This window comes from Colobus angolensis, unplaced genomic scaffold (assembly GCF_000951035.1).
Source record: "Colobus angolensis palliatus isolate OR3802 unplaced genomic scaffold, Cang.pa_1.0 Scaffold126, whole genome shotgun sequence".
NCBI classification, from domain to species: domain Eukaryota; kingdom Metazoa; phylum Chordata; class Mammalia; order Primates; family Cercopithecidae; genus Colobus; species Colobus angolensis.
In genome coordinates this window covers 9,684,369-9,711,554 of record NW_012113808.1, presented here as the reverse complement: position 1 = coordinate 9,711,554, position 27,186 = coordinate 9,684,369, and the positions used below count along the sequence as shown (strand labels likewise).

Below are 27,186 nucleotides of genomic sequence, written 5' to 3'. Positions count from 1 at the left end.
GTGAATAACCTTTTTGGGGGGTTCTTTTTTCAAGTGCTGAAGCAGTAGAAACATTAGGTCATTACAACTACACCACATCTAGGAAGTGCACTCAATGTTACAATTCATTTTAAAAAACCTTAAGTCTATAACTTTAAGAGTATCTAAAAATTTAATTTTACATTGCCTCTCTTGGAGAAAAGGTGCTCTCCATCATATCAAGTGATAGAAATCCTAATAATAAACAATTTAAAAATAATCTGAACACACTGCATTGTACTGAGGAAATATTTTTACTTCTCCCAGTTCTTATTTGTTTCTGGCTGGGAATGGATAGTTGTTAAAATCTTCTCAACTTTCACCACAATCTAAAATTCATCTTGCTTTGCCTTTATACATAAAGATAAGCGGGAATTTGAGAAAATTCTAGTTGACATTTTGACGTGCCTCAAAGCTGGAACAAAAATTCTATTTTCTTTGGCAACTCTCTCGGGTAAAGTTTTGGTTTTGATTCGGAAAAAAAGCTGAGGGTCAAAAATATGGTAACTAATTAGCAATTTGCTTATCTACTAATGAAAACTAAAAACTACTTTTTTACGTTAACTGCGAAGCACATAACATATAGAAATGTAGTTTTAGAAGTTGTCCTAAGGAATTCTAAATCTGACGAGAGATAGCTACAAGAGGGAAATTTCACAACCAACACAGCGGCACTTCGCGAGTCTCTAATAACGTCTGTGATGCGTGGATTCCTCGGTCGTCCCCGTAGAAACCTCAGCTTGACCGGACCTTTGCAAGCACCGGCATGGATGCCGGGAGGGGGAGGTGTTCTCGCGTGCGCCTGCGCGGGATTTTGTCGCTCTCGTAGAGAGGCCCGGATGGAGGACGCAGAGGCACGCTGTTGCCATGGCAGTGTGGTCCTGGCTGCCGCGGAGGCGGGTGACGGGGTCTCCTTTGCCTCAATGTGAAGAGCTTAGAAAGAGGAGGAGAGGAGAACTCCTCTGGCCATCTCTGTGACCCCAGCCGCCGCATTTTACACAGGCAGGAGGGATATAGAGGGAGAGAAAGGAAGGACGATGCGGAGATATTAACGGTGGGATAGAGGGTAAAGGTATAAATGTCTGGTAGAGCTGGGAGGGAAGGTAGGTCGTGAGGGAAGAAGCTTTCTCGTGGCGTCTTATCCTCTGGAGTCCGAGGTCCACCGAGTCTGGCATTGGTGGGGAAGTCTGGTAACACGGAAACTCTCTGAGGGTAGCTTAGACTAAGTTTTTGTCATATTCTTTCCCCTCTCAAAGTTCTTGAACGTGGAGAGTAATTATTTTGTCCCTGGGAGAAAAAGTCACTACCGAAATTGTAGCTTCCATTAAAAGGCAGTGATACTCATTTCGTTGGTGGTACCTTGGGATCCTGAATACAGATTAAAATTATCGCCTTAAGTTCATAAAATATTTATCATTATACTTTGTGACAGGTTATGATTTTTTAAAAACTTATAGGATCACAGTCTTGGCAGGATACACAGGAATAATGGGCCAGATGGTTTCATGATGTTATGGATTAGTTTTTGCTTAAGTACTTATTTTATATTAAAAGGCATTCTCTTTGACATGCTTTCAGTTCTTAGATTTTTAAGCAAGCATATGTTTAAAACGCTGTAAGACGGGACTCCATTATTTAGATTAAACTATTTTTGAATATCCTGAATTCTGGAAGAAAGTTATCAAAATTATGTATACATATGGACTTGGTTTAAGACTCCTACTGAAAGATCAGCAGTTCACCTATCCACATGGGATTTACCAGACAGGGAGGAAGGAACTGATTTCCGTCTCTTACTACGGTTACCTATTAAGAGGGTAGAGTTGGTTTAAGCCACTTACCTACATTTTTACTGATGATAAATGTTGAAATTTAAATGTGCGAAACTCACAAGCATAAAGTAGGAAGTGTTAAGTGATTGTGTAAGATGTATTTTTGTTCTAGCTTGTTGACTGTGTACCATATGGACAGTACCCTGGAGATGAAGATTAGAAGAATTGCAGGGGTTGAATATCCTGTGACGCATTTGAAAAAGGCTTAAGAGATTTGATAACCAGAGTTTGCAATTTATGTTCTTTGTTTACTTGAGAACCAGTCATGAGGGTTTTTTTTTTTCTTCTAAAGTTACAGGAAAAGAATTGCACTTCAGATTTGATGCGACTTAATTTACTTCTCAAGAGTTACCTTAACTATGACTTTTTTTTTCCTTTGAATTATGGCATAATAGTATGACTTAAAGACCCCTAACCTGTTAAGTTTTAATTACTGTGTTTTAAATTTATTATACAGATCTTATGTTTTCATTTTAAATTTTAGTTTTCATGTGGGTGCGATTCTCTGTAAACAATAAAACATATCTACTAAAGTCTTCAGGCAACCATTTATTTATGAGTTCAGAACTATGTTTATCATAAAATAAGGGAAAGCACTGAAGAGTTCCAAAGATATATATTTATGTAACTCAAACATCTTAAAATAATAAATTTCAAGATTCCTGCTCTGAAAGGAAAACTGATTATTCCAAGGCATTGTGACTGTGAAAAGTGCTATTTTAACTGTAAGTATTTTGGATTACAGTGAGTTTTAGTTTACTCTGTGTCATTCATGGTGCCCTTGCTTTTAATTGGTGGGTAGTTAGACTTAACAGCTTAAGCAATTTAGCTTGTCTTGCAGTTAGGAAGTGAAACTCACTCTGAAGTGTTGATTTGGTTTCTCCAGATCACTTCAAAATTTGTGCTCAACCTGATTTAGAAACTATTGAAGGGCTTACTTTTGAGTCCTTTAGCAAATCTGCTTTGTATTTTTTGTTTAAAATAAATAAATATCTGGAAGGAATTATAGTCCAATGAATAGTTTAGAAAAATAATAATAATTATACAGTTGAACATTAACAGTTATTTTTCAATAATAATTAAGTTGAATAATTAAACATTATTATTCAGTAATAACTTAGTCTGGCCAAAGGTTTGGGGAGAACAAAGCGAAGCTAATGACTAAAACAGCTTGTGGATTATTTATTAATTCAGCATACCTAAAGTGTATCGAAGATTAACTTTATCTTGAGAGGGAAAGGGAGCCAACATCAATAATTATTTGGGGAATTGGGGGAAGGTGGGAGAGTTTTTAGGAATGTTTACCTATGGAAATGTCTTGCCATTGCAAATCTCTCTTTTATGGTGTATTCAAGTGCATGTTCATTTTGAACATTCCATTTTGTGTTTCTCTGTGTTACCTAGCTTACCTATAGCATTAATCTCCATATGCCATTCCTCCTCTAGAGTGGGCATAACATATACCTTATCCTTTAAAATCTTATAGCATATTTCCTTCACAAACAGAAAATGAATGAAATTAAAGATACTGATTCAAAAAAAAGTGAAGAATATGAAGATGACTTTGAAAAGGACCTGGAGTGGTTAATTAATGAAAATGAAAAAAGTGATGCCAGCATAATAGAGGTATGTGTTGCCAACAGCATTCATAATAATTATATTACAAAGTGCTTTGCAGTTCTTTAAGGTTTTCACATTATTATCTCATCTAAACATCACAAAATTTCTTTGATCTACATTGGGTGAATTACTATTATCCTCATCTTAAAGATAAGAAAAATGAGGCATAGGTTGCTTAAATGTTGTATCCTAAGGCATAGGCAGATGATTTATTGTTTCATTTTCTAATTCAACAAGTGTTAGTGAGAGAACAGTTATTACACTAGCATTTAATAAAACTAAAATGACCATTATAAAATTATAATTTAAATAATATAAATAAATAGTACAATCATGATTTATTGCATTGAAAGTAAAAAATACAGTTAATTCCTACTTTCTGTGAACTTGGGTAAAAGCATGGGGTTATGCTATTAAAATAAATGAAAAATAAAGCAAATCCTCTAAACACATGACCTTTTAGCTAATATTTAAAACTTTAAGACTGAATTAGGTCTTCTTGGCAGTGAATATATAGAAAAAAGTAAAGGGTCAAAGTCTGAGTCACAGGAATACTTCTAGGAAAAGTGGATCCATTAAGCATGGTCATATACTATTTATCAGAGATGTAAAAAGGAACTCCAGGAAAATTAACCAGTTTCTGCCTCAAGATAGGTTATTTCTTTCTCTTTACATATGTATAATGTGTATATGTATTTCTATAAAACATATACATGTATATATGCATATGTATGTGTGTATATATATGTGTATATGTAAGTTAGTATCAATAAGTAGGAAAAGGAATAGCACTGGGATATAAATAGGTGACTTCAGAGGGATAATGATCAGAGTTATTATAGCAGAAGCCAGTTTTAAAGGTGTTAAGGAAAAGACTGTGAGGAAATGCAGGTTTTATATTACAGATTTCTTAGTTCCATTTTGCTTTGAATATAATGGAAAAGACAAATGGGATACACAATATTTGAAGATGGAAACAGAGTCAAAAGTAAAAATTTTTCTAAGATGGCTTTTAAATGGGAGTTTTATGCATCCTAACAGAAAAATAAGCAGAATGAGTAGAGGCAGATACCCAGAATGGTAAGGTTGAACCAGTTTCTTAAGACTGGAAGGGTGTGAGATCCAAAGCACAGTGTGATAGAATTAGAGAGGTAATAGGAATGATTTATTGTTTCATTTTCTAATTCAGCAAGTATTAATGATCACCTATCATATATCAGAGGCTGTTCTAGGTGCTAGGGATAAATATAGCTGGGATAGGCCAGGCGCGGTGGCTCAAGCCTGTAATCCCAGCACTTTGGGAGGCCGAGACGGGCGGATCACGAGGTCAGGAGATCGAGACCATCCTGGCTAACACGGTGAAACCTCATCTCTACTAAAAAATACAAGAAACTAGCCGGGCGAGGTGGTGGGCGCCTGTAGTCCCAGCTACTCCGGAGGCTGAGGCAGGAGAATGGCGTAAACCCGGGAGGCGGAGCTTGCAGTGAGCTGAGATCCGGCCACTGCACTCCAGCCTGGGCTACAGAGCGAGACTCTGTCTCAAAAAAAAAAATATATATATATATATAGCTGGGATAAAATAAAAGTGCTGTTATGAATCTTACACATTCCAGTGGATGATTGTAATAACCTCTTCTTTTGAGGCTTTTGAGAAAAGGGTATGACTGAGCTAGAGACACATAAAAGGGTCAGGGGAAGATTTATTTGTAAAAAGTGGGTTTTCAAAAGAAAAGAAATAAAAGCCAAAGGAGAGTTTAGAAACAGAGACTGTAAGAATGAACCAGAGATCTGCCATCCTCATGATACTGGAAAAATAAAAAAATGAACTAGAGAAGGCTAAAATGAACAATTGTGATACAGAGATCTTAGTTAAATCACAGTTAATTGGCAGTCATTTTAATGGGCTAGGTTTATTTGCTTGTTGGACATCTGACTATCAGACAAGATGACCTTCACTGTCGCACAGGATGACCTATGAGCAAGTGAAGGAGGAAAGTGATTTTAAGGGGTTGAAGAGAGCAGCATGTAGTAACTCCCATAGGACTGCTTTAGGAGGGAGAGAACTTTGACAAAGAGAAAAAATGTATATATAATATTTATATTATATACCTTTATATATTATATCTATTATATATGTATAATATTTATATACATTTATGTACTATATATTTTTATATATATATAAGCTTTTAGTTAGATATAGCAGAAGTGGAGTGGAGTTTTGTGCTGTACTGATACTGGTTTATGGTTCATGTGGAATTAATTATTTTTAATGTAATGCCAAGTTACCTGATGGTGGTTAGCATGGATTACTGGAATTTCTGAGTACAGTTGAAGAATGAAAATCTGATCTAGAGGTAAAAATTGACCTGGAATGTAGATAGGTCCTGCAGATTATAGTGACAATAATAGTCTGAAGAGATTAAAAGAACCTCAAGTGATTAGGACTTGACCAAATAATTCGTCCTTGAAATGGTCTGGGAAGAAAGATGTTTGACTGACGAATGCAAATATTACAAGGAGGAAACATTTTTGAAAATTGTTTTTCTGAAAACATAAAGAGAGGAAAATTTTATAGGGGAAGGAATGCTAATATTGTTATTTGTAGTTAGACACATTAGCATAAAAATGTTTAAAAATCAACATCAGATTCAAATTTAAAGTTGAATTTTTCCTGCATTGCTGTCACATGTATTTCCCTTGAATACTCATAAGTATGAATTACAATGTTATGAGCAAATTATGAGCAATAAACACTTAAATTTTCCCATTCACAAAATAAATTACATGAACAGGAAAATCCCATTTTGTATGTCTACTGATAAATGAAGAATCTCAATTTTGACTGAAAAATATCTTGTTTTTAGATGGCTTGTGAGAAGGAGGAGAATATTAACCAAGACTTAAAAGAGAATGGAATAGTAATAGAGCACAACAAACAGCATTCTGATCCTGACAAATCTTTGCAGGATGAGGTCTCACCAAGAAGAAATGACATAATTTCTGTACCAGGTATTCAACCTTTGGATCCCATATCAGATTCAGATAGCGAAAACTCTTTCCAGGAATCCAAACTAGAAAGCCAGAAAGACTTGGAGGAGGAAGAGGATGAGGAAGTAAGGAGATATATTATGGAGAAAATTGTACAAGCTAACAAGCTTCTACAGAATCAAGAACCCGTGAATGATAAAAGGGAGCGAAAACTTAAGTTCAAGGACAAATTAGTTGATTTGGAAGTTCCTCCACTGGAAGACACTAATACTTCTAAAAATTATTTTGAAAACGAAAGGAATATGTTTGGGAAACTGTCACAGTTATGTATTTCCAATGATTTTGGACAAGAAAATGTGCTCCTGTCACTTACTAATGCAAGTTGTGAAGAAAACAAGGATAGGACAATACTGGTAGAAAGAGATGGAAAATTTGAACTTCTGAATTTACAAGACATTGCGAGTCAGGGGTTTTTGCCTCCCATTAATAATGCAAATAGTACAGAAAATGACCCTCAGCACTTGTTACTCAGATCTTCCAACTCCTCTGTCAGTGGCACCAAGAAAGAAGATTCTGCAGCAAAGATTCATGCTGTCACTCACTCATCAACAGGAGAGCCACTGGTTTATATCCCTCAGCCACCACTCAACCGCAAGACTTGTCCAGGCTCTGCTGCCAACTCAGATCGAAGTAAAGGAAATGGGAAATATAATCACAGGACACAGTCTGCACATATCTCACCAGTGACTTCAACATACTGTCTTTCCCCTCGACAGAAAGAACTACAAAAACAACTAGAACAAAAGAGAGAAACGCTGAAAAGAGAGGTGAGAACCTAAGTGGGCATTATATTAAAAGTAGAGCATGTTTTACTGTTTTATAAATGCAATGGGAATTAAAACAGTTGTTCAAACCATTGAAGACTTCTTTTGATTTCTTTATTTATCTATTGTTAGACTGATTATTAAGAATGTGTATTTATGGAGTGAACATGGTGATTACTTTGGTCCTTGTAAGGATCACAAAGAATAGTAGACTGTGTTAGCGGAGAACTCAGTGATGACTTCATCTGATCCTTTCATTTTAAAGGTGAGACTCACGAGACGTTAAGTGACTGCTGAAAGTAATCTTGATATGATAGGTAAAAATAAAATGTCAGATGGAAAAATGAAGGCACAAAGTGTAGAGGTTTAGGAGGCAACAGGAAGACTTGGACTGTAATTCTTTTACTTGCATGTGTTTCATATTATGTTCTATGCCTACAGTTCTTTTACTTCCAGGATTTTAGTTTCAGATTAAGAATATAGCCTAACATTCTTAATGAAAGGTCTCCAAAATGCCTTATAGAAATTAATTTTTTTGTTTTTCATATTTGTTCTTATGTGAAACTCTATGTATCTTATAATTGAGAATTCCAGGACTTAAACTGGTGAGTTTTCTCGGAATTACTTATATCAGTGCTCCAATTCTTTGTTTTACTGGAAACCTAATGGTATTAAGCTGAGCCATACAAAATATAAGAATTTGGTGACAATACAAAATAATTTTTTGAGAATGACATCAATATGTTTGCTGTACACAGATGTGTAGGTATGTGTGTATATTTTTACAAAAGTTATACCAGTGATTTTATATAGTTGTCACTGCCTTTTTATTAATGAACTGATGTTAGTCTTTAGTGTGAAGGACGGATAATTCTGTTTTCATTTTGATGCTCTTTTCTGAATGTCATACTCTTTGTTCTGAAATACACTTTTGTTGTGTCGGTATCCTATAACTAAGTTGGCTCAAGACATGGTCTTCAAGTACTAAGACTTTTAACATGTTTTAGTTGGTTTCAGGGGAAGGCTTTGCTTTTTTATGCACACATTTTCTGGGTTGGGTTGCTATACTCTTGTCTTTCTAACCTAAGTGCATCATTTCAGTGTTCCCTTTGGCAACTCCGTTAACGATCAGTGCTTTGGCTGTTAGCTTCTGTGTAATATACCTGAATGTTCCCCTTGGAAAGATAATCATCTTTCGTCATACTGTATTCATGCAAAGCATCCAAAGTCTTTTGTGTGAAATGGAAATGTATAAATAATGTAAAATTTAATCTTTAATAAATTCATTTATATTTTCTATAATATGGGCTACTTTACGGCTCAGAAAATAGTATATAGATATTCTCAAATATATTTTACACTGTTTGGTAGAATTTTTCCTTTCCTCTCTTCTTTCTGTTCAATCAAAAGGAATTAGAAAGTCTTGCTATATTGTCAAAATGTAAGGAAAACACTTAGAATTCCATTATTTGAAGAAAATTTAACTATGAACTTGTTAAATTAGCCCAGCTAATGTTTGTATTTTGGGTAGAGACGGGGTTTCACCATGTGGGCCAGGCTGGTCTCAAACTCCTGACCTCAAGTGATCTGCCTGCCTCGGCCCTCCAAAGTGCTGGGATTACAGGCAGGAGCCACTGCGTCTGGCCTAGAAGGACCAATTTTCTGATGGAAAATTTTAGGATCAGGGAATCCTAATTTCAGATCTCAAAATATATCTCTCTACTCTGATAATTCATACAATTTTATTAATCTTTTAGTAATGTCTTTTCATATTATTTTACTAGGAAGAGCAACGAAAAATAGAAGAAGAGAAAGAAAAAAAGAGAGAGAATGACATAGTATTTAAAGCATGGTTGCGAAAGAAAAGAGAGCAAGTCTTAGAAATGAGGAGAATTCAACAAGCAAAGGATATTGAAGACATGAACAGTAGAGTAAGTAAAACTTCTCTGAAAAATAAGTTTATACAGATATGAAAGCTGAACTTATTTACAGAAGGGAGTCTGGATATCAGACTAACAGCCTATGGAAGTAGTAGAAAAGTTGTTCAAGAACTACCCTTGCAAAAGATGCAACATGCAGATAACTACAATTAGGTTCTAAGAGGCCTTGTGAAAATGAAATGATTCTTATTTTGTTCAGACTTTGATGGAACAGAAAACAGAAAACTATCAATTCATTTTTTCAAGGTGTAACTTTGGTATTCAAACAGGACAAAGATACACCCCCCCTCCCCCCACAAAACCCTACAGACTGATCTCACTTAAGACTAGACATATAGAAATCTTACGTAAATCTTTAGCAAATTAAAGACACCAAATTATTTAATTTAAAAGAATTTAAAAAACAGAAAATCCAAGAGAAAATTTAAAAATCATCCATATCCTTACTAAAAAAAGATATATATGTAAAGTAAACGTTGAAAATTCAACCCTAAGCTCTTCCAGGCTCATCTCCAGTGGTAACTACTTTTAACAGGGTGGTGCAAATCGTTTTATATCTTACTTATATATTTACATGACAAAAGTTTTATTCAGTTTTTTTCACTTCATCATGGAACTCTTTCTAGGCCATTATGTTTAAATCTCTCTTTTTCAAATAGCTGCATGGTATTACAATGTTAATTTATTAAGCCATTCTTCATTTGTAGATACTTAGGTTGGTTCCGATGTTGCGCTAGTTAACAGTGCTGTAGTGAAGAGGTACATTCTATGGGAACATCAGTAATCTGTAGGAGAAGTTCTTCAGAGGGGAATTTATAATTGTTGAAGGTTTAGAGTGAAATGTTTGGTTAAAGATGCAAAAATAACCTCCCAAAAGATAATATGAATTTATAGTTCCTCCAACAGTATGTGAGAGTGAATGCTACACCTGTTTCTCCAACAGTGTGTGAGAGTGAATGACTAACACAGTGTGTGGGTTATCATCTTATTTTTTCTTCAAATTAATAATATACATGCTTGTGTATGAGTATGTGTGAGAAATAATAAGAGATAGATATAGGTCTCTACCCCTAGTTTTTGGCACACAGCTCCTACAACCTTTTTAATTTCTTGAGTGATAGGGGTTCTACATGTATTTCTGGTTCTAATAACTGAGCTTTTATCCTGGCTTCTGACAAAGGGCTGCTAATTCCTTGGAACCTCTTAGGTGATAGGACTCTCTTTGTTCTAATAAAATGACTCTTGGTGGGCTCTTGGATAGGGACTGGCTGCCAGAAAGACTAAGCCATGATTAGAAGCTTGGAATTTTCGTTTCTAACTCCTTTCTTGTAGGAAGGGGGAAGGGGCTAGAGATTGAGTTAATAATCTCAATGACTATGTGATGAAGCCTTTATAAAAATCCCGAAGCTGCAGGGTTCAGAGAGCTTCTACGGTATGGGAAATGTGGTGTTGGGAGGGTGGCCTGCCCCCAAGAGGGCATGGAAGCTTCACACCCCTTCCCAAATACTTTGCCTTGTGTAGCTCTTCATTTGTGTCTTTTATTATATTCTTTATTAATCAACTTGTAAATGTGTTTCCCTGAGTTATGTGAGTTGCTCTAGCAAATTAAACGTGAGGAGAGGGTCATGTTCCCACCACTCCCCACCCTGGCAATATATAGCTGGTCAGACAGAAGCACTGGTCACAATCTAGGCTTTTGATTGATATCTGAAGTGGAGGCAATCTTGAGGGATTGAGCCCTTAACACATGGGATTTGATGCTAACTCCAGGGATGTATTATCAGGATTGGATTAAACTGTAGGATACCCAGCTGGTGTTAAACTTGTCAGTGTGGGAAATGGGAACCCTCCCACATTTTGGTAACCAGAGGTGAAGTATTCTGTGTTGAGTGTGAATGAGAAGGGAAAACAATTGGTTTTTCTATTTATATAGCATGTGTATTCTTCCGTGAATTTCCTGTTTATAATCTTTTTCCTTTTTTAGTTTGGTTTTTATTATCGAAGTGGTATATGAGAGATTTTGATCCTTTGTCTATTGATATGTTATATATTTTCCTAGTCTGAAAATATATTTTTTGTTACAGTGTTTATTCCATTTGTGGAAGTTTTTAGCTTTTTAAAATCTTGGGATGGGCAGTGCTTTCACAAGCAAGGCAGAAAAGACATAAACTAAAAGAGAAAATATGGAGAAATTTGACTGATATATATAGTAAAATAATAATATACTGAGTAAGATTTATTTTAGGAAGGAAATTATGGATCAGTAATAACAGATCTACTAATATCATTCATCACATCAGTAAGTAGACAAAAGAATATTATCTTGAAAGATACAGCAAAGGTATAATTTCTTTTTAAAAATTCCTAATAAAATGCAGATTATAAACACTATAATGGGGAAATACTCTAGGCAAACCTGTTATAGTCAGAAACATGTAAGGTTCTATATTAAATAACTGTATTCTGATGTTTCAATCCAATTCATTAAGAAAAGGAAAGGAGGTAAAAATAATAGGAGTGATGCGGCCAAGATGGCTGACTAGATACAGTGGGGATTAGAGGCTCCCATCGGAAAAAAGCATAATAAGCGTGTGAATCCTTCACTGGCAACCAAGGTATCCAGGTTCTCTCATCAAACTTGACTAGAAGGCTGGCGTGACCCATGGACAGAAGGAAGAATAGTGTAGTGCATGGCCCGCCTGAGAGCTACACGGGAAAGGAGAACCCCCTCCCCCCAGCAAAGGGTCTGCAGTGAATGAGCACGCTACCCAGAAGGGGAAACTGCTTTTTCCACAGAACTGTGCAACCCATGGATCATAAGATCCCACTAGAAAATCCAGGCCACTGGGGCCTAGCGTCCCAACCCTAGAACACGCAGATTCTTACAGCTTTTCAGCTGGAATCTGCTTAAGCCTACTGCACTCCTCGTGGGAGGGGTGACCAGTTTAAATCGTTGAGTTTCAGGTACGCACAAAATATCCAGGTGAAGATACTGAAGATTAGTTGGAGAAATTTATCTAGTTTTCAGGAGAAATGTTGAGACTGGAGATAGGAAATTAGCGATTTCAGAGTAGTTTGTGGATGGAGTAGTTTGTGCGATGAGGATATGGCCATAGAAATAGGTGGCAAGTGTTTTGGAGAAAGGCATAGAAGATGAGAGAATCAAAGGTCTGTGGGGGTGGATGTTCAATGGCTCTTCTATGTAGTTATAAATATACCTTGGGACTGGGATGGAGAGGAATATTGAGTCAGGAGTGATCAGGGTTGGTTAGATAACTATCTTTAATAGGGCCAATGATACAAATATCAAAGGAGAATGGGTTTTCTCAGGAAAATGGAGAAATACAATTTCGAAGACATATGGGGGAATGAAGAGAATATTAATTTATTTGCCTAACCACTGAAGTACTTGAAGTATGGCAGAAAATGCAGCTTCTGTTTCAGAGAAGATGTGGCTTGGGGGAGAATCAAAATTTGCATAAGATAGGAAATTTAGGGCCAGATCCCTTTCAGTGACTTGGGAGGATGGATGTTATTTGGGAGTTTTTATATCATTGAATAGGAATTACAGACAACTAACAGGGGTTATGAAGGACAGGAGGAATTTGGGATTGGGTAAAGAAGCAGCACAGCATATTGCTGTAGTGATTAAAGGTATAGAAGACAATAGGAGTTTATGTTTCAGTCAGTGACCATGGAAAACACAGCTATGGCCATACTGCTGATAGCTTCTTGGACGATGATGGGCCTTCAGGCCTCATGGCATTCCGTGTATTAAATTTTTTAAATGGGGTATTTGCAAAAATAAATGTACAGTATGTTCTGTTGTGCAATATTTGTACATAATTGTGCTATATTTGTACATAATAAATAGTAATCTTGGATTGTATTCTCAGAAAACATGAGTCACATTGAACATAATTTATTGCAAAATATTTATGTAGAAGACATCATGGTTATATATTTCCCTTTGAATATTTATTTTGTATATGTAGTATTTTTTGCTACATTTCAAGTCTGTCTCAAAAATAGATTTTAATGAGAAATAGTATCACAAGCTAATAGAATTCTGAAGTACTTTTATGAACTTTGTCTCTACTGAAGCTGAAATATATAGCACAATTTGGTAGCTGATTAATTTGGCTTATTAATACATTGCTATAATAAGTGCATTATGTTGATTATTTCTGTGGGACATCCTGTATAATGTGAGTCATAGTTTCCAGAAAATATCTTAAGCATTTATAGATTGTGGAATGACCTTTTTTACATTAGATGAATAAAAGATCTTAGGTGATGTAATTTTTATTGCCATTTTTAGGAAAAATAGCTAAAAATGTCTTTCCATCATTGTTTTGAAATTTGCTTCTCTTGCTCAGTGCTATATATGTATACACACACATGAAAATGTATGTATGTATATAGTCTATGTTAACTGTCCATAGGTACTTGTATACCTTGTGTATTCTGCATTGGAGGTAATGTTGTATTAATGTCAATGTAGTCTAGCTGGTTGATAGTGTTGTCAAGATCTTCTGCATGCTTATTGTTTTCCCCCATTTTTCCTATGAATTACTGAGAAAATAGTGTTAATAATCTCATCTATCATTGTGCCCCTTGCCTATTTCTTCTTTGGTTCTGTTGAGTTTTGCTTCATGTATTTTAAATGTTGTGGGTATACATTTAGGACTTTATGTCTTCCTGATAATGACCTTTTCCCTTTATGAAATGTCCCTCATATCCTGAAGTCTATTTTGTCTGAGGTTAATGTAGCCACACCAGTGTTCTTATGCTTACCATTTGCATGGTATAACTTTATTCATATTTTACTTTCAATGTATCTGTGGCTTTATATTTAAAGTAGTTTGTGCAGACGTCATATATTTGAATCTTCCAGTCCAGCAGTCCACTCCTTTTACTTAGTATTCACTTGTATTTAATTATTTTTTTAAATTATACTTTAAGTTCTGGGATACATATGCAGAAAGTGCAGGTTTGTTACACAGGTATACACGTGCCATGGTGATTTGCTGTACCCATCAACCTGTCATCTACTTTAGGTATTTCTCCTAATGCTATGTCCCCGCTAACCCCCTAGCCCCCGACAGGCCCCAGTGTGTGATGTTCCCCTCCCTGTGTCCATGTGTTCTCATTGTTCAACTTCCACTTATGAGTGAGAACATGCAGTGTTTGGTTTTCTGTTCCTGTGTTAGTTTGTTGAGAATGATGGTTTCCAGCTTCATCCATGTCCCTCAAAGGACATGAACTCATCCTTTTTTATAGCTGCATGCTATTACATGGCATATAACTGCCACATTTTCTTTCTCCAGTCTATCATTTATGGGCATTTGGGTTGGTTCCAAGCCTTTGTTATTTTGAATAGTGCCTCAGTAAACATACATATGCATGTGTCTTTATAGTAGAATAATTTATAATCCTTGGGGTATACACCCAGTAATGGGATCGCTGGGTCAAATGGTATTTCTGGTTCTAGAGCCTTGAGGAATTGCCACACTGTCTTCCACAATGGTTGAACTAATTTACACTCCCACCAACAGTGTAAAAGCGTTCCTGTTTCTCCACATCCTCTCCAGCATCTATTGTTTCCTGACTTCTTAATGATCACCATTCTAACTGGTGTGAGATGGTAACTAATTGTGGTTTTAATTTTCATTTCTCTAATACTAGTGATGATGAGCTTTTTTTCATATGTCTATTGGCTGCATAAATTTCTTTTTAGAGAAGTGTCTGTTCATATCCTTTGCCCACTTTTTGATGGGGTTGTTTTTTTCTTGTAAATTTAAATTCCTTGTAGATTCTGGATATTAGCCCTTTGTCCAGTGGATAGATTGCAAAAATTTTCTCCCATTCTGTAGGTTGCCTGTTCACTCTGATGATAGTTTCTCTTGCTCTGCAGAAGCTCTTTAGTTTAATTAGATCCCATTTGTCAATTTTGGCTTTTGTTGCCATTGCTTTTGGTGTTTAGTCATGAAGTCTTTGCCCACGCCTGTGTCCTGAATGGTATTGCCTAGGTTTTCTTCTAGGGTTTTTATGGTTTTAGGTCTTATGTTTAAGTCTATAATCCATCTTGAATTAATTTTTGTATAAGGTGTAAGGAAGGGGTACAGTTTCAGTTTTCTGCATATGGCTAGCCAGTTTTCTCAACACCATTTATTAAATAGGGAATCCTTTCCCCATTGCTTGTTTTTGTCACATTTGTCAAGGATCAGGTGGTTGTAGATGTGTGGCATTATTTTCTGTTTCATTGGTCTATATATCTGTTTTGTTACCAGTCCCATGCTATTTGGGTTACTGTATCCTTGTAGTATAGTTTGAAGTCAGGTACCATGATGCCTCCAGCTTTGTTCTTTTTGCTTTGTATTGTCTTGGCTATGCAGGCTCTTTTTTTTTGTTTCGTATGAACTTTAAAGAAGTTTTTTCTATTTCTGTGAAGAAAGTCAATGGTAGCTTGATGGGGATGGCATTGAATCGGTAAATTACTTTGGGCAGTATGGCCATTTTCATAATATTGGTTCTTCCTGTCCATGAGCATGTAATGTTTTTCCATTTGTTTGTGTCCTCTCTTATTTCCTTGAGCGGTGGTTTGTAGTTCTCCTTGAAGAGGTCCTTCACATCCCTTGTAAGTTGTATTCCGAGGTATTTTATTCTCTTTGTAGCAATTGTGAATGGGAATTCACTCATAATTTGGCTCTGTTTGTACTATTGCTATATAGTAATGCTTGTTATTTTTGCACGTTGATTTTGTATCCTGAGACTTTGCTGAAGTTGCTTATCAGGTTAAGGAGACTTTGGGCTGAGACGATGGGGTTTTCCAAACATACAATAATATCATCTGCAAACAGAGACAATTTGACTTCCTCTCTTCCTATTTGAATACCCTTTCTCTTGCCTGATTGCCCTGGCCAGAACTTCCAATACTATGTTGAATAGGAGTGGTGAGAGAGGGCATCCTTGTCTTGTGCCAGTTTTCAAAGGGAATGCTTCCAGCTTTTGCCCATTCAGTATGATATTGGCTATGGATTTGTCATAAATAGCTCTTATTATTTTGAGATGTGTCCCATCAATATTTAGTTTATTGAGAGGTTTTAGCATGAAGGGCTGTTGAATTTTATTGAAGGCCTTTTCTGCATCTATTGAGATAATCGTGTAGTTTTCGTCATTGTTTCTGTTTATATGATGGATTATGTTTATTGATTTGCATATGTTGAACCAGCCTTTCATCCCAGGGATGAAGCCGACTTGATCTTGAACTTTTTCATGTGCTGCTGGATTCAGTTTGCTGGTATTTTATTGTGGATTTTCACATCGATGTTCATCAGGGATATTGGCTTGAAATTTTCTTTTCTTGTTGTGTCTCTGCCAGGCTTTGGTATCAGGATGATGCTGGCCTCATAAAATAAGTTAGGTAGGAGGCCCTCTTTTTCTATTATTTGGAATAGTTTCAGAAGTAATGATACCACCTCCTCTTTGTACTGCTGATAGAATTCAGCTGTGAATCTGTCTGTTCCTCAGCTTTTTTTGGTTGGTAGGCTATTACTGCCTCAATTCAGAACTTGTTACTGGTCTATACAGGGATTTGACTTATTTCTGGTTTGGTCTTGGGAGGGTGTATGTATCTAGGAATTTATTCATTTCTTTTAGATTTTGTAGTTTATTTGCAAAGAGGTGTTTTTAGTATTATATAGTTCATTATATGATGGTAGTTTGCATTTCTGTGTCATCAGTGGTGATACCCCCTTTATCATTTTTTTTATTGTGTCTGTTTGATTCTTCTCTCTTCTTTATTAGTCTGGAGAGCAGTCTATTTTGTTAATCTTTTCAAAAAAACGCTCCTGGATTAATTGATTTAATTGATTTTTTTTTTTTTTAATTTGGAGTGAGCATTTATTTGCACAATTACAACATGCGGACAAACCCAGGTGAGATGAGTGAGTCTTCGTTTCCACCCACCAGGCTGACAAGGGGTGGCCCCAGGGGCCAGATGCCCAGCCCCCAGGTGGCCCTACTCCTCCTCTCCCCAAGACTCTCTCGAACGTGTAGGCCATGAAGCAAGCGTCGGGTCTCTTGGGGACAAGGGGATGCCCCGTCTCACAATCTCAAAGCCCAAAAAGCTGAAGGTTCGGAGCAAGGCAGCTCTGTCTTCGTGGTTCTTGTGGAAGCAAATGAAGAAAGACATGGTCGGCTCGCAGCTGCTCCTCAGCGAATTTCAGGAGAACTGCAAAGCTGTCCTTGCTCCCCTCAGGCAGCCGTCGGCGGGATCTCGATGTAGAGGCTGCCTCCACTCAGCACTGTTCGCCAGTTAATGCGTTTGGTGTCTGTGAGCCTGGACTGGAGGTTGAGAATCCTCATCTTGTCCTTGGAGGTTAGTTCCTCTGTTACATTCAGGCAATCATCAGAGTAGAATAAGTTAGCTGAAAGATTGTGATCCTTCTGACTATTCTCTCGCCCACCTGGGATCTTCAGGGGTGGGTGAGGGGCATCAGGAGCACCACCGAGGCCCCGACCCGGGTTACTACAGCAGCGGAGGGAGAGCCTGGAACTCTCACTGCTGCTGTGGCGGTGGCTGTGCAGGCTTAGAAGTGGCATGGTGCGGCTGGCGTGGATGGTGGCACTGGGTTTATCCCCTTCCTTCTCTCTGGCGAAGCAGTGGCTGGAAGCAGCATGGTGCGGCTGGCGTGGATGGTGGCACTGGGTTTATCCCCTTCCTTCTCTCTGGCGAAGCAGTGGCTGGAAGCAGCATGGTGCGGCTGGCGTGGATGGTGGCACTGGGTTTATCCCCTTCCTTCTCTCTGGCGAAGCAGTGGCTATTGAGGGTCCGCTGCAGGGAGGATTTCACCATGGGGCCGCTGGGGTCCGAAACCAGGAAAACCTCCCCTGCGCCTCTCCGTCCTGCTGCGGCTACTCACCATTCGTGATTGATTGATCTTTTTGAAGGGTTTTTCATGTCTCTATCTCCTTCAGTTCTGCTCTGATCTTAGTTATTTCTTGCCTTCTGCTAGCGTTTGAATGTGTTTGCTCTTGCTTCTCTAGTTCTTTTAATTGTGATGTTAAAATGTTGATTTTAGATATTTCCCGCTTTCTCCTGTGGGCATTTAGTGCTATAAATTTCCCTTTAAACACTGCTTTAGCTGTGTCCCAGAGATCTGATACATTGTGTCTTTGTTCTCATTGGCTTCAAATAACTTATTTATTTCTGCCTTAATTTTGTTATTTACCCAGGAGAAGGTTGTTTTATTCAGGAGAAGGTTGTTCAGTTTCCATGTAGCTGTGCAGTTTTGAGTGAGTTTCTTAATCCTGAGTTCTAATTGGATTGCACTGTGGTGTGACAGACTGTTCGTTATGATTTGCATTCTTTTGCATTTCCTGAGGAGTGCTTAACTTCCAACTATGTGGTCAGTTTTGGAATAAGTGCGATGTGGTGCTGAGAAGAATATATATTCTGTTGATTTGGGGTGGAGAGTTCTGTAGCTGTCTGTTAGGTCTGCTTGGTACAGAGCTGAGTTCAAGTCCTGAATATCCTTGTAAATTTTCTGTCTTGTTGATCTGTCTAATATTGACGCAGGGTGTTAAAACCTCCCACTATTATTATGTGGGAGTCTAAGTCTCTTTGTAGGTCTCTAAGGACTTGCTTTATGAATCTGGGTGCTCATGTATCGGGTGCATATATATTTAGGATAGTTAGCTCTTCTTGTTGCATTGATCCCTTTACCATTATGTAATGCCCTTTGTCTTTTTTGATTTTTGGTTTAAAGTCTGTTTTATCAGAGACTAGTATTGCAAACCCTGCTTTTTTTTTGTTTTCCATTTGCTTGATAGATCTTCCTCCATCCCTTTATTTTGAGCCTATGTGTGTCTCTGCACATGAGATGGGTCTCCTGAATACAGCACACTGATGGGTCTTGATTCTTTATCCGATTGCCAGTCTGTGTCTTTTAATTGGAGCATTCAGCCCATTTACATTTAAGGTTGATATTGTTATGTGTGAATTTGGTCCTGTCATTATGATGCTAGCTGGTTATTTTGCCTGTTAGTTGATGCGGTTTCTTCCTAGCATTGATGGTCTTTACAATTGGCATGTTTTTTCAGTGCCTGGCACCAGTTGTTCCTTTCCATGTTTAGTGCTTCCTTCAGGAGCTCTTGTAAGGCAGGCCTGGTAGAGACAAAATCTCTCAGTATTTGTTTTTCTGTAAAGGATTTCATTTCTCCTTCACTTATGAAGCTTAGTTTGGCTGGATATGAAATTCTGGGTTGAAAATTCTTTTCTTTAAGTATGTTGACTATTGGCCACCACTCTCTTCTGGCTTGTAGTGTTTCTCCCAAGAGATCTGCTGTTAGTCTGATTGGCTTCCCTTTTTGGGTAACCTGACCCTTCTCTCTGGCCACCCTTAACATTTTCTCCTTCATTTCAACTTTGGTGAATCTGACAATTATGTGTCTCGGAGTTGCTCTTCTCGAGGAGTATCTTTATGGTATTCTCTGTATTTCCTGAATTTGAATGTTGGCCTGCCTTACTAGGTTGGGGAAGTTCTCCTGGATAATATCCTGAAGAGTGTTTTCCAACTTGGTTCCATTCTCCCCCTCACTTTCAGGTATACCAATTAGACGTAGATTTTGTCTTTTCACATAGTCCCATATTTCTTGGAGGCTTTGTTCATTTTGTTTTACTCTTTTTTCTCTAAACTTCTTGTTTCATTTCATTCATTTGATCTTCAGTCACTGATACCCTATCTATCACTGGATGAAATTGGCTACTGAAGCTTGTGCATGCGTCACACAGTTCTTGTGCCATGGTTTTCAGCTCCATCAGGTCATTTAAGGTCTTCTCTAACTGTTTATGCTAGTTAGCCATTCTTCTAATCTTTTTTCAAGGTTTTTAGCTTCTTTGCGATGGGTTCGAACATCTTTCTTTAGCTCGGAGAAGTTTGTTATTACCGATCGTCTGAAGCCTCTTCTCTCAACTCGTCAAAGTCATTCTCCATCCAACTTTGTCCAACTTTGTTTCGTTGCTGGGGGGGAGCCGCGTTCCTTTGGAGGAGAAGAGGCACTCTGATTTTTTGAATTTTCAGCTTTTCTGCTCTGGTTTCTCCCCATCTTTGTGGTTTTATCTACCTTTGGTCTTTGATGATGGTGACGTACAGATGGGGTTTTGGTGTGGATGTTCTTTCAGTTTTTTAGTTTTCTTTCTAAAAGGACCTGTACCTGCAGGTCTAGTGGAGTTTGCTGGAGGTTCACTCCAGACACTGTTTGCTTGGGTATCACCAGTGGAGGCTGCAGAACAGCAAATATTGCAGAACGGCAGATGTTGCTGCCTGATCCTTCCTCTGGAAGCTTCATCTCAGAGGGGCATCCAGCTGTATGACGTGTCAGTTGGCCCCTAATGGGAGGTGTCTCCCAGTTAGGCTACTCGGGGGTCAGTGACCCACTTGAGGAGGCAGTGTGTCCGTTCTCAGATCTCAAACTCCGTGCTAGGAAAACCACTACTCTCTTCAAAGCTGTCAGACAGGGACATTTAAGTCTGCAGAAGTTTCTGCTGCCTTTTGTTCAGCTATGCCCTGCCCCCAGAGTTGGAGTCTACAGAGGCTGGCAGGCCTCCTTGAGCTGTGGTGGGCTCCTCCCAGTTCGAGCTTCCTGGTTCCTTTGTTTACCTATTCAAGCCTCAGCAATGGCAGACATCCCTCCCCTAGCCTCGCTGCGGCCTTGCAGTTTGATCTCAGACTACTGTGTTAGCAGTGAGTGAGGCTTCGTGGGTGTGGGACCCTCTGAGCCAGGTGTGGGATATAATCTCCTGGTGTGCCATTTGCTAAGACCGCTGGAAAAGTGCAGTATTAGGGTGGGAGTGTCCCAATTTTCCAGGTATCGTCTGTCATAGCTTCCCTTGGCTAGGAAAGGGAATTCTCCGACCCCTTGTGCTTCCTGAGTGAGGCAATGCCCTGCCCTGCTTCGCGGGCTGCACCCACTGTCTGTCAAGCCCCAGTGAGATGAACCCAGTACCTCAGTTAGAAATTCAGAAATCACCTGTCTTCTGCATCACTTATGCTGGGAGCTGTAGACTGGAGCTGTTCCTATTCGGCCATCTTGGATCCTTCTATCAGTTTATTTTTTTAAGTTTCCATTTCTTTACTGAGATTCTCTGTTTATTCATTATTTTCACCTTTTCATTTCTTACATATTAGACCTATTTTATATTCATCTTTCCATTTCTTAAATATTAGACCTGTTTGTATCAAAATGCCAATATCCATGTCATGTTAGGATTGATCTGTTACTATTGAAGGCCTCTTTCTCTGGATTATGGGTCACGTTTTCTTGTTTCTTTAGATATCTAGCGATTTTTTAAAATTGGTTAATAGACTGTGGATCTTTACCCAATAAAAAAGTTGCAAGGAAATCTAGAATACACTGTTTTCCTTTAAAGGGTATTGAATTTTTTTCTGGTAGGCAGTTAAATTAGTAAGGAATCCTCTTGATCCTGTCAGACTTTGTTTTATGCTTCATTAGGATGGGTTTAGTTTGTTTTTGTCCTTAGTCCTAGATCATGGTCCTTACTCTAGGACATGATCCATACTTCCAAAGCATGGCCTTTTTAGGGTTGTAAGTGGTTGACCAAGGTAAGCAATGAAGTATTCCCACTATAATTGGATTGGAACTCCAATGTCTCCAAAACTATGCGACCTTTGTAATCTTTTTCATTAACAGCAGCCACTCTCTGTCAGACCTTACAGAGCCTCACTCTACACATGTGCACCCCAGGCCTTGCCAAGGCCCAAGGGAAACCCCTGCATAGACTTTTGGACCATCCGTCCACATGACTGCTTCCTTTCTAGTACCCTGTCCTGGAAATTCAGCTGTCTCAGCAGCCCCAGACTCCTATCTCTGTTTCATGAGCCCAGTGGGACTAATGACTGCTTGATGCTATGGCTCCTCCTTCCTATACTGTTGTCTGGAAAGTATCACCAAGTTCAGAGCCAGGGTGAATATGGGAGTTATAGCATGTGTTTTCTTACTCTCAGTAATCAAGCTGCTGCATACATTTTGTCTAGCTTTATGGCTAATTAGGGCAGAAGGGTAAATCTGATACCAATTACTCCATCATGGATAGATGCAAAAGTCTCCAATTCAGTCATTTATCCTTTTTTTATAATCAGATAATCCATCACTAATTATTTATATAATTCATATTTTACCTTTATAATTTTTTATTTTCCTCTAATTTTTTATTTTGGTTCCCTCCACTTTTGAGAGTTATTTGCTATGATCTTATGCAGTGACATCTTTGCGTACCAATGCAGTCTATCATTTTGATGATAGTTCTGCTGTAATTTACTTTAAATTTTAAAAATACATTTTCTTGAATTTTTGTTATACTAATAAACCTGGAATAATTTTAAAAATAATCATTTAAAGCATGACATAAAACTATCCATTCAATTTTTGAGCAAACTATGTTGGTTCTATCTTCAGTGCATATACAGAGTCCCACTACCCTAATCTAAACCACTATTTTCTTCTGTTGCCTGGACTGTTACAAAAGCCTAAAATCCCAGCCCCCTTCTACCTTGTCTCTCCCTCATTCAGTCTGTTTTCCACATAGCAGCCAGAATGATATTTCTAAAGTGGTGAATAAACTGTGTCACTTATGCTCAGAAACCCCCAATGGCTTCTCATCTCAAAATGAAATCCAAAGTTCCTACCATGGCCAGCAAGGTTATATGTTACCTGATCCCTGCTACTTCCCTGACTTCATCTTCCACTCTTCAGCTACTTTGCTACAGCTTCACTTTGACTTCTTTGCTATTTATTGATCATGCCAAACACAATCCCTTTTAGCTCCTTTGCTGTTATTGTTACCACAGCTTTTCTCCAGATATCCCGTAACTTCCTCCCTCACTTTTCTATTTAAATACCATCCTTTCTCCTCACTGCTGCCTTTATTACTCTCCTTCCCATATTTTCTTTTGAATCAGATCAGTCAGTCAATCAGTCTGTCACTTATTTTTATCCTGTCTGTGCAGAACACTGTCCAATAGAACTTTCTGGGATGATGGAAATTTTCTGTATTTGCACTGTCCATTAGAGTAGCTGCTAGCCATGTGTGTCTGTTAAGCACTTGAAATGTATGTAGTATTACTGGGAAACTGAATTTTAAATTTTATTTAAATAGCCACTTATGACTTGTGGTTACTCTATTGTACAGTACAGAATGTGTGAGAGAGGGAACCTTAATTTTATTAATGCAACTCAGTACTTTAGTGCTTGTTAGGTAGTAAATAGTATGAATATCTGTTGAAAGAACAAAAGAAGGGGGATACCTATGTATCCTGTTGCTCCCTGAATCCTTGACTCTTTAAAAATATTTTAACTTTAAAATTGTATTTAATTGACACATAATTTTATGTATTTATGGAGTACAGTGTGATGTTTTGATACATGTACACAAAATTAGCTATTACCTCAAACACTTGTCATTTCTTTACGATGAGAACATTCAAAAATCTTCTCCTCATTATTTTGAAATATACATTATTGTTAACTGTAGTCACTCTACTCTGTAATAGAACACCAGAACTTATTCCTATTACTTTGTATCTGGACTCTTTTGATCTATAACTCCCAATTGAACACTTTTCTGTCATTTCTAGCCATTCCCAGACTTCCAGGTGTTTGGCAATGATTCTTTAGATCCGGGGTCCTCTCCACAAAGTTCAGTTGTGCATCAAAGATCCTGAATAATCTTCTAAATTAGACTAGAGCATATTTGGCAATGTGGGTTACAAACAAGGGAAAAATGCAAGATACAGGAAACAGATGAGGGAAATGCAAGATATAAACTCGATCACAAAGCTTATATTTGGGGGAAGTATTAAATGAATGTATCTTTTCCTTTTGCATTCTAGCCAGGAATCCACATGAGGTCACACTTTTCCCAAGGGCAAAGAGTACCAAATCTGTCCTCTTTTTCTTCTTGATTCCTCCAAATAAGAGCTCTTTCAACTTCTGAAAATTCCCTGAAGATAATATTCATCATGAACTTTGAGGGAGCACGAAATAAGCCACTCCTACTAGCTTTTTCTTATGTTAAAATTATCATGGCTGTTATCTTTATAAGAAAATTCTTATGACTGAAAATCCTTGTGGCTACCCTTTACAATAGGAACTACAGTTTTGAAAAATGGGCTTAGCAGTTAAGTAACTTCTGAAAGATATTCTTAAAACTTAAGCGTGATGTATTTGGTTTGGATACTAGGAATGCAGATAATGAGGCTGGCATTATTATGAAAAATTGAAGAGCAGGAAATGTATTCTTGTAGGATCCTATAAGCAGGGCTTCAAAACGTAGTTCTTGTTTATCTAAACTAAGTAAAGCTTGTTTTTCTAATCAGCAGGAAAACAGAGATCCACAACAAGCTTTTCGATTATGGCTTAAAAAAAAGCATGAAGAGCAGATGAAAGAAAGAAAGAAAGAAGAACTAAGAAAGCAAGAGGAATGCTTATTCTTCCTTAAAGGAACAGAAGGCCGGGAAAGGGCCTTTAAACAGTAAGTTAAAGGCAGGGCATTTCCCCCCTCCTCCTTCCTCATGGTCATTTTAAAAGTTATATGATAAATTAAGATTGAAAAAAAAAATCCCTCAAAATGTTTTCTCTTACAGCACGTACCTATTCAGTTTTAAATTCATGCTTTTAAAAATGTATAATTCTTTAATTCCATTATATATATTACATATATGGAGTGTTTTATATACATGCATACCAATTTTTCTTCAAGATACTTTTAAATACTTAAATTATTTCTTATAGCACCAGTGTGATAGCCTTTGATACCTTATCATTTATTGTTTGTTTGTTTCTGTGAGAAATGGGTCGAAGATTGGTTATGCTTCTCTTACAGAGCCCTCAGAAAAACTGAATTTATCAGTAAATGCAACCAATAAATGCACTGTATTTACCAATAAATGCAACCAGTAAAAGTTGCATTTACCAGTAAAAGAAAGGTGGACTAAGGAGGAAAATCTGTATAGACCAAAGGAGATTTGGGTACATATTTTGGTAATTTAAGGCAAACCTGATTTTTTTTAGTTATTTGGGTAAGACACTGCATTGCCTAATTCTGACAATACAGATGTGGCTTCATATTTTTGCTAGCAAGCATGGGGAGAGTTGGGGGACAAAATGTGAATATTGAGTCCAGTTGTTTGAAGTTCATTTCCTTCTTTCGTCTCTTTTGCTCTTTCCTTCTTTTCTTTTTCTCTTCCTTTTTCTTTCTTTCTTTCTTTTTTTTTGTCACCCAGGCTGGAGTGCAGTGGCATGATCTCAGCTCAGTGCAACCTCACCCTCCCAGGTTCAAGTGGTTCTCCCACCTCAGCCTCCCGAGTAGATGGGACCACAGGTGTGCACCACCACACCTGGCTACTTTTTGTGTTTTTTTTAGTAGCAATGGGGTCTCACCATGTTGCTCAGGCTGGTCTCAAACTCCAGACCTCAAGTGATCTGCCCACCTTGGTCTCCCAAAGTGCTGGGATTACAGGTGTGAGCCACCATGCCCAGCCTCCTTTTTCTTTTTCTAACATACCCTTTTATTATAACAGAAACAGTAAATGTGCATTGTAAAAATGGAGCAGTTTCAAGTTACTTTTTCATCACCCAGAAATTGTGACTGTTAGCACCAGTGTGCATACTGTCTAAGTATTTCTCTGTACATATATTTTCAATATCAAAATACTGAGATCATACTGTATATGTTATTCTGCAATCTTTCATTGACAATATTACCTAATATCCAACCCATATCCATTTATTCCCCAACTGACCCATAAATGAGTTAGTTTATTTGCTTAAACTAGTAGCCAATTCAGAACCACATATCATCAGATTATGATATTTAGTAAGTTTCTTTTTTTCTAATACACTTATTGTTTAGATTTCGGAAAAAAAAAAAACCCAGGTATATATGTATGTGCATATATATATACACATATATATACACACACACACACATACCACACACACACTTATATACCAGGTATATGTGTATATGCAGTTATTTTTGCTATTATTTAAACAAGGTTTAAGACTTGAATTTGTTAGAATGTGGACTTTTCCTTTCCTACTTTTGATGTTTTCATGTTTGGCTTATTTTTCACTTTAAGAACTATTTTGTGGACTTAAAAGCTCTATAATTTACCTGTAAGAAGAGTAAGGCAGAATTTCTGCATGACAGTATTCTTAACCTAGCTAAGTAATGTTTTAGAATACAGCTAGTTACAAAGTGTAAGTTATTTGAAATCTACCAAATGGTAAGAAATCCTATTTTTTAAAAAAGAATAGGACCTACAGCACACATAAAATAGTCTTTATTATTAAAAAACCAATTAAGTTGGCAGTTCATCATAAGACAGATAATTTCAAACATTTGACCCCAAATCTAACTATCCTTTCTTGTATGAGCCTTGGGTGTAATCTACATTTTTCAATTAATACTTAAAAAGTTGTGTTGTGACAGTATTTCATTGTAAAGAAATGTCCATTTATTTTGTCTATAGTAGTAACTTTATAGCATGAAGAGTGTATTCAGGTTGATACTCACCAAATCTGATCATGCCTCTTTCTACAGATGGCTAAGAAGGAAACGAATAGAAAAAATAGCAGAGCAACAAGCTGTCAGAGAGAGAACTAGACAGCTCCGACTAGAAGCTAAGCGTTCTAAACAGTTACAGCACCACCTATATATGTCAGAAGCCAAACCTTTTCGTTTTACTGATCATTATAACTGAAAGGGTCTATTAAATATTTCAGTGGGCAGCTGCTATCAAAATTTTGGATATAATTTCTTATGGTCTGTGTACTTTGGTTGTACTCTAAATTATGGAAATGGTATTTATCTTTTATTGACAGTGAATTTTTTTTAATACTAGAACAAAATAAATTTTTTTTTCTCACAGTGTT

At 37.4% G+C, this 27,186-nt stretch overlaps 1 protein-coding gene across 2 annotated transcripts; it reads left to right on the top strand.

The window, feature by feature from the left end:
• The first annotated feature begins 837 nt into the window (after window positions 1-837).
• Window positions 838-27,186, top strand: CCDC181 (coiled-coil domain containing 181). 2 transcript variants are annotated; one of them, XM_011933430.1, is made up of 6 exons: window positions 838-1,020; window positions 3,337-3,476; window positions 6,338-7,288; window positions 9,070-9,216; window positions 24,630-24,781; window positions 26,855-27,186. In XM_011933430.1, the coding sequence occupies exons 2-6, from the start codon at window positions 3,360-3,362 to the stop codon at window positions 27,012-27,014; spliced, it is 1,527 nt and encodes a 508-aa protein (XP_011788820.1). In that variant the 5' UTR covers window positions 838-1,020; window positions 3,337-3,359; the 3' UTR covers window positions 27,015-27,186. The 2 variants fall into 2 exon arrangements, with proteins under 2 accessions (XP_011788820.1, XP_011788818.1); XM_011933428.1 differs by having other exon boundaries at window positions 24,627-24,781.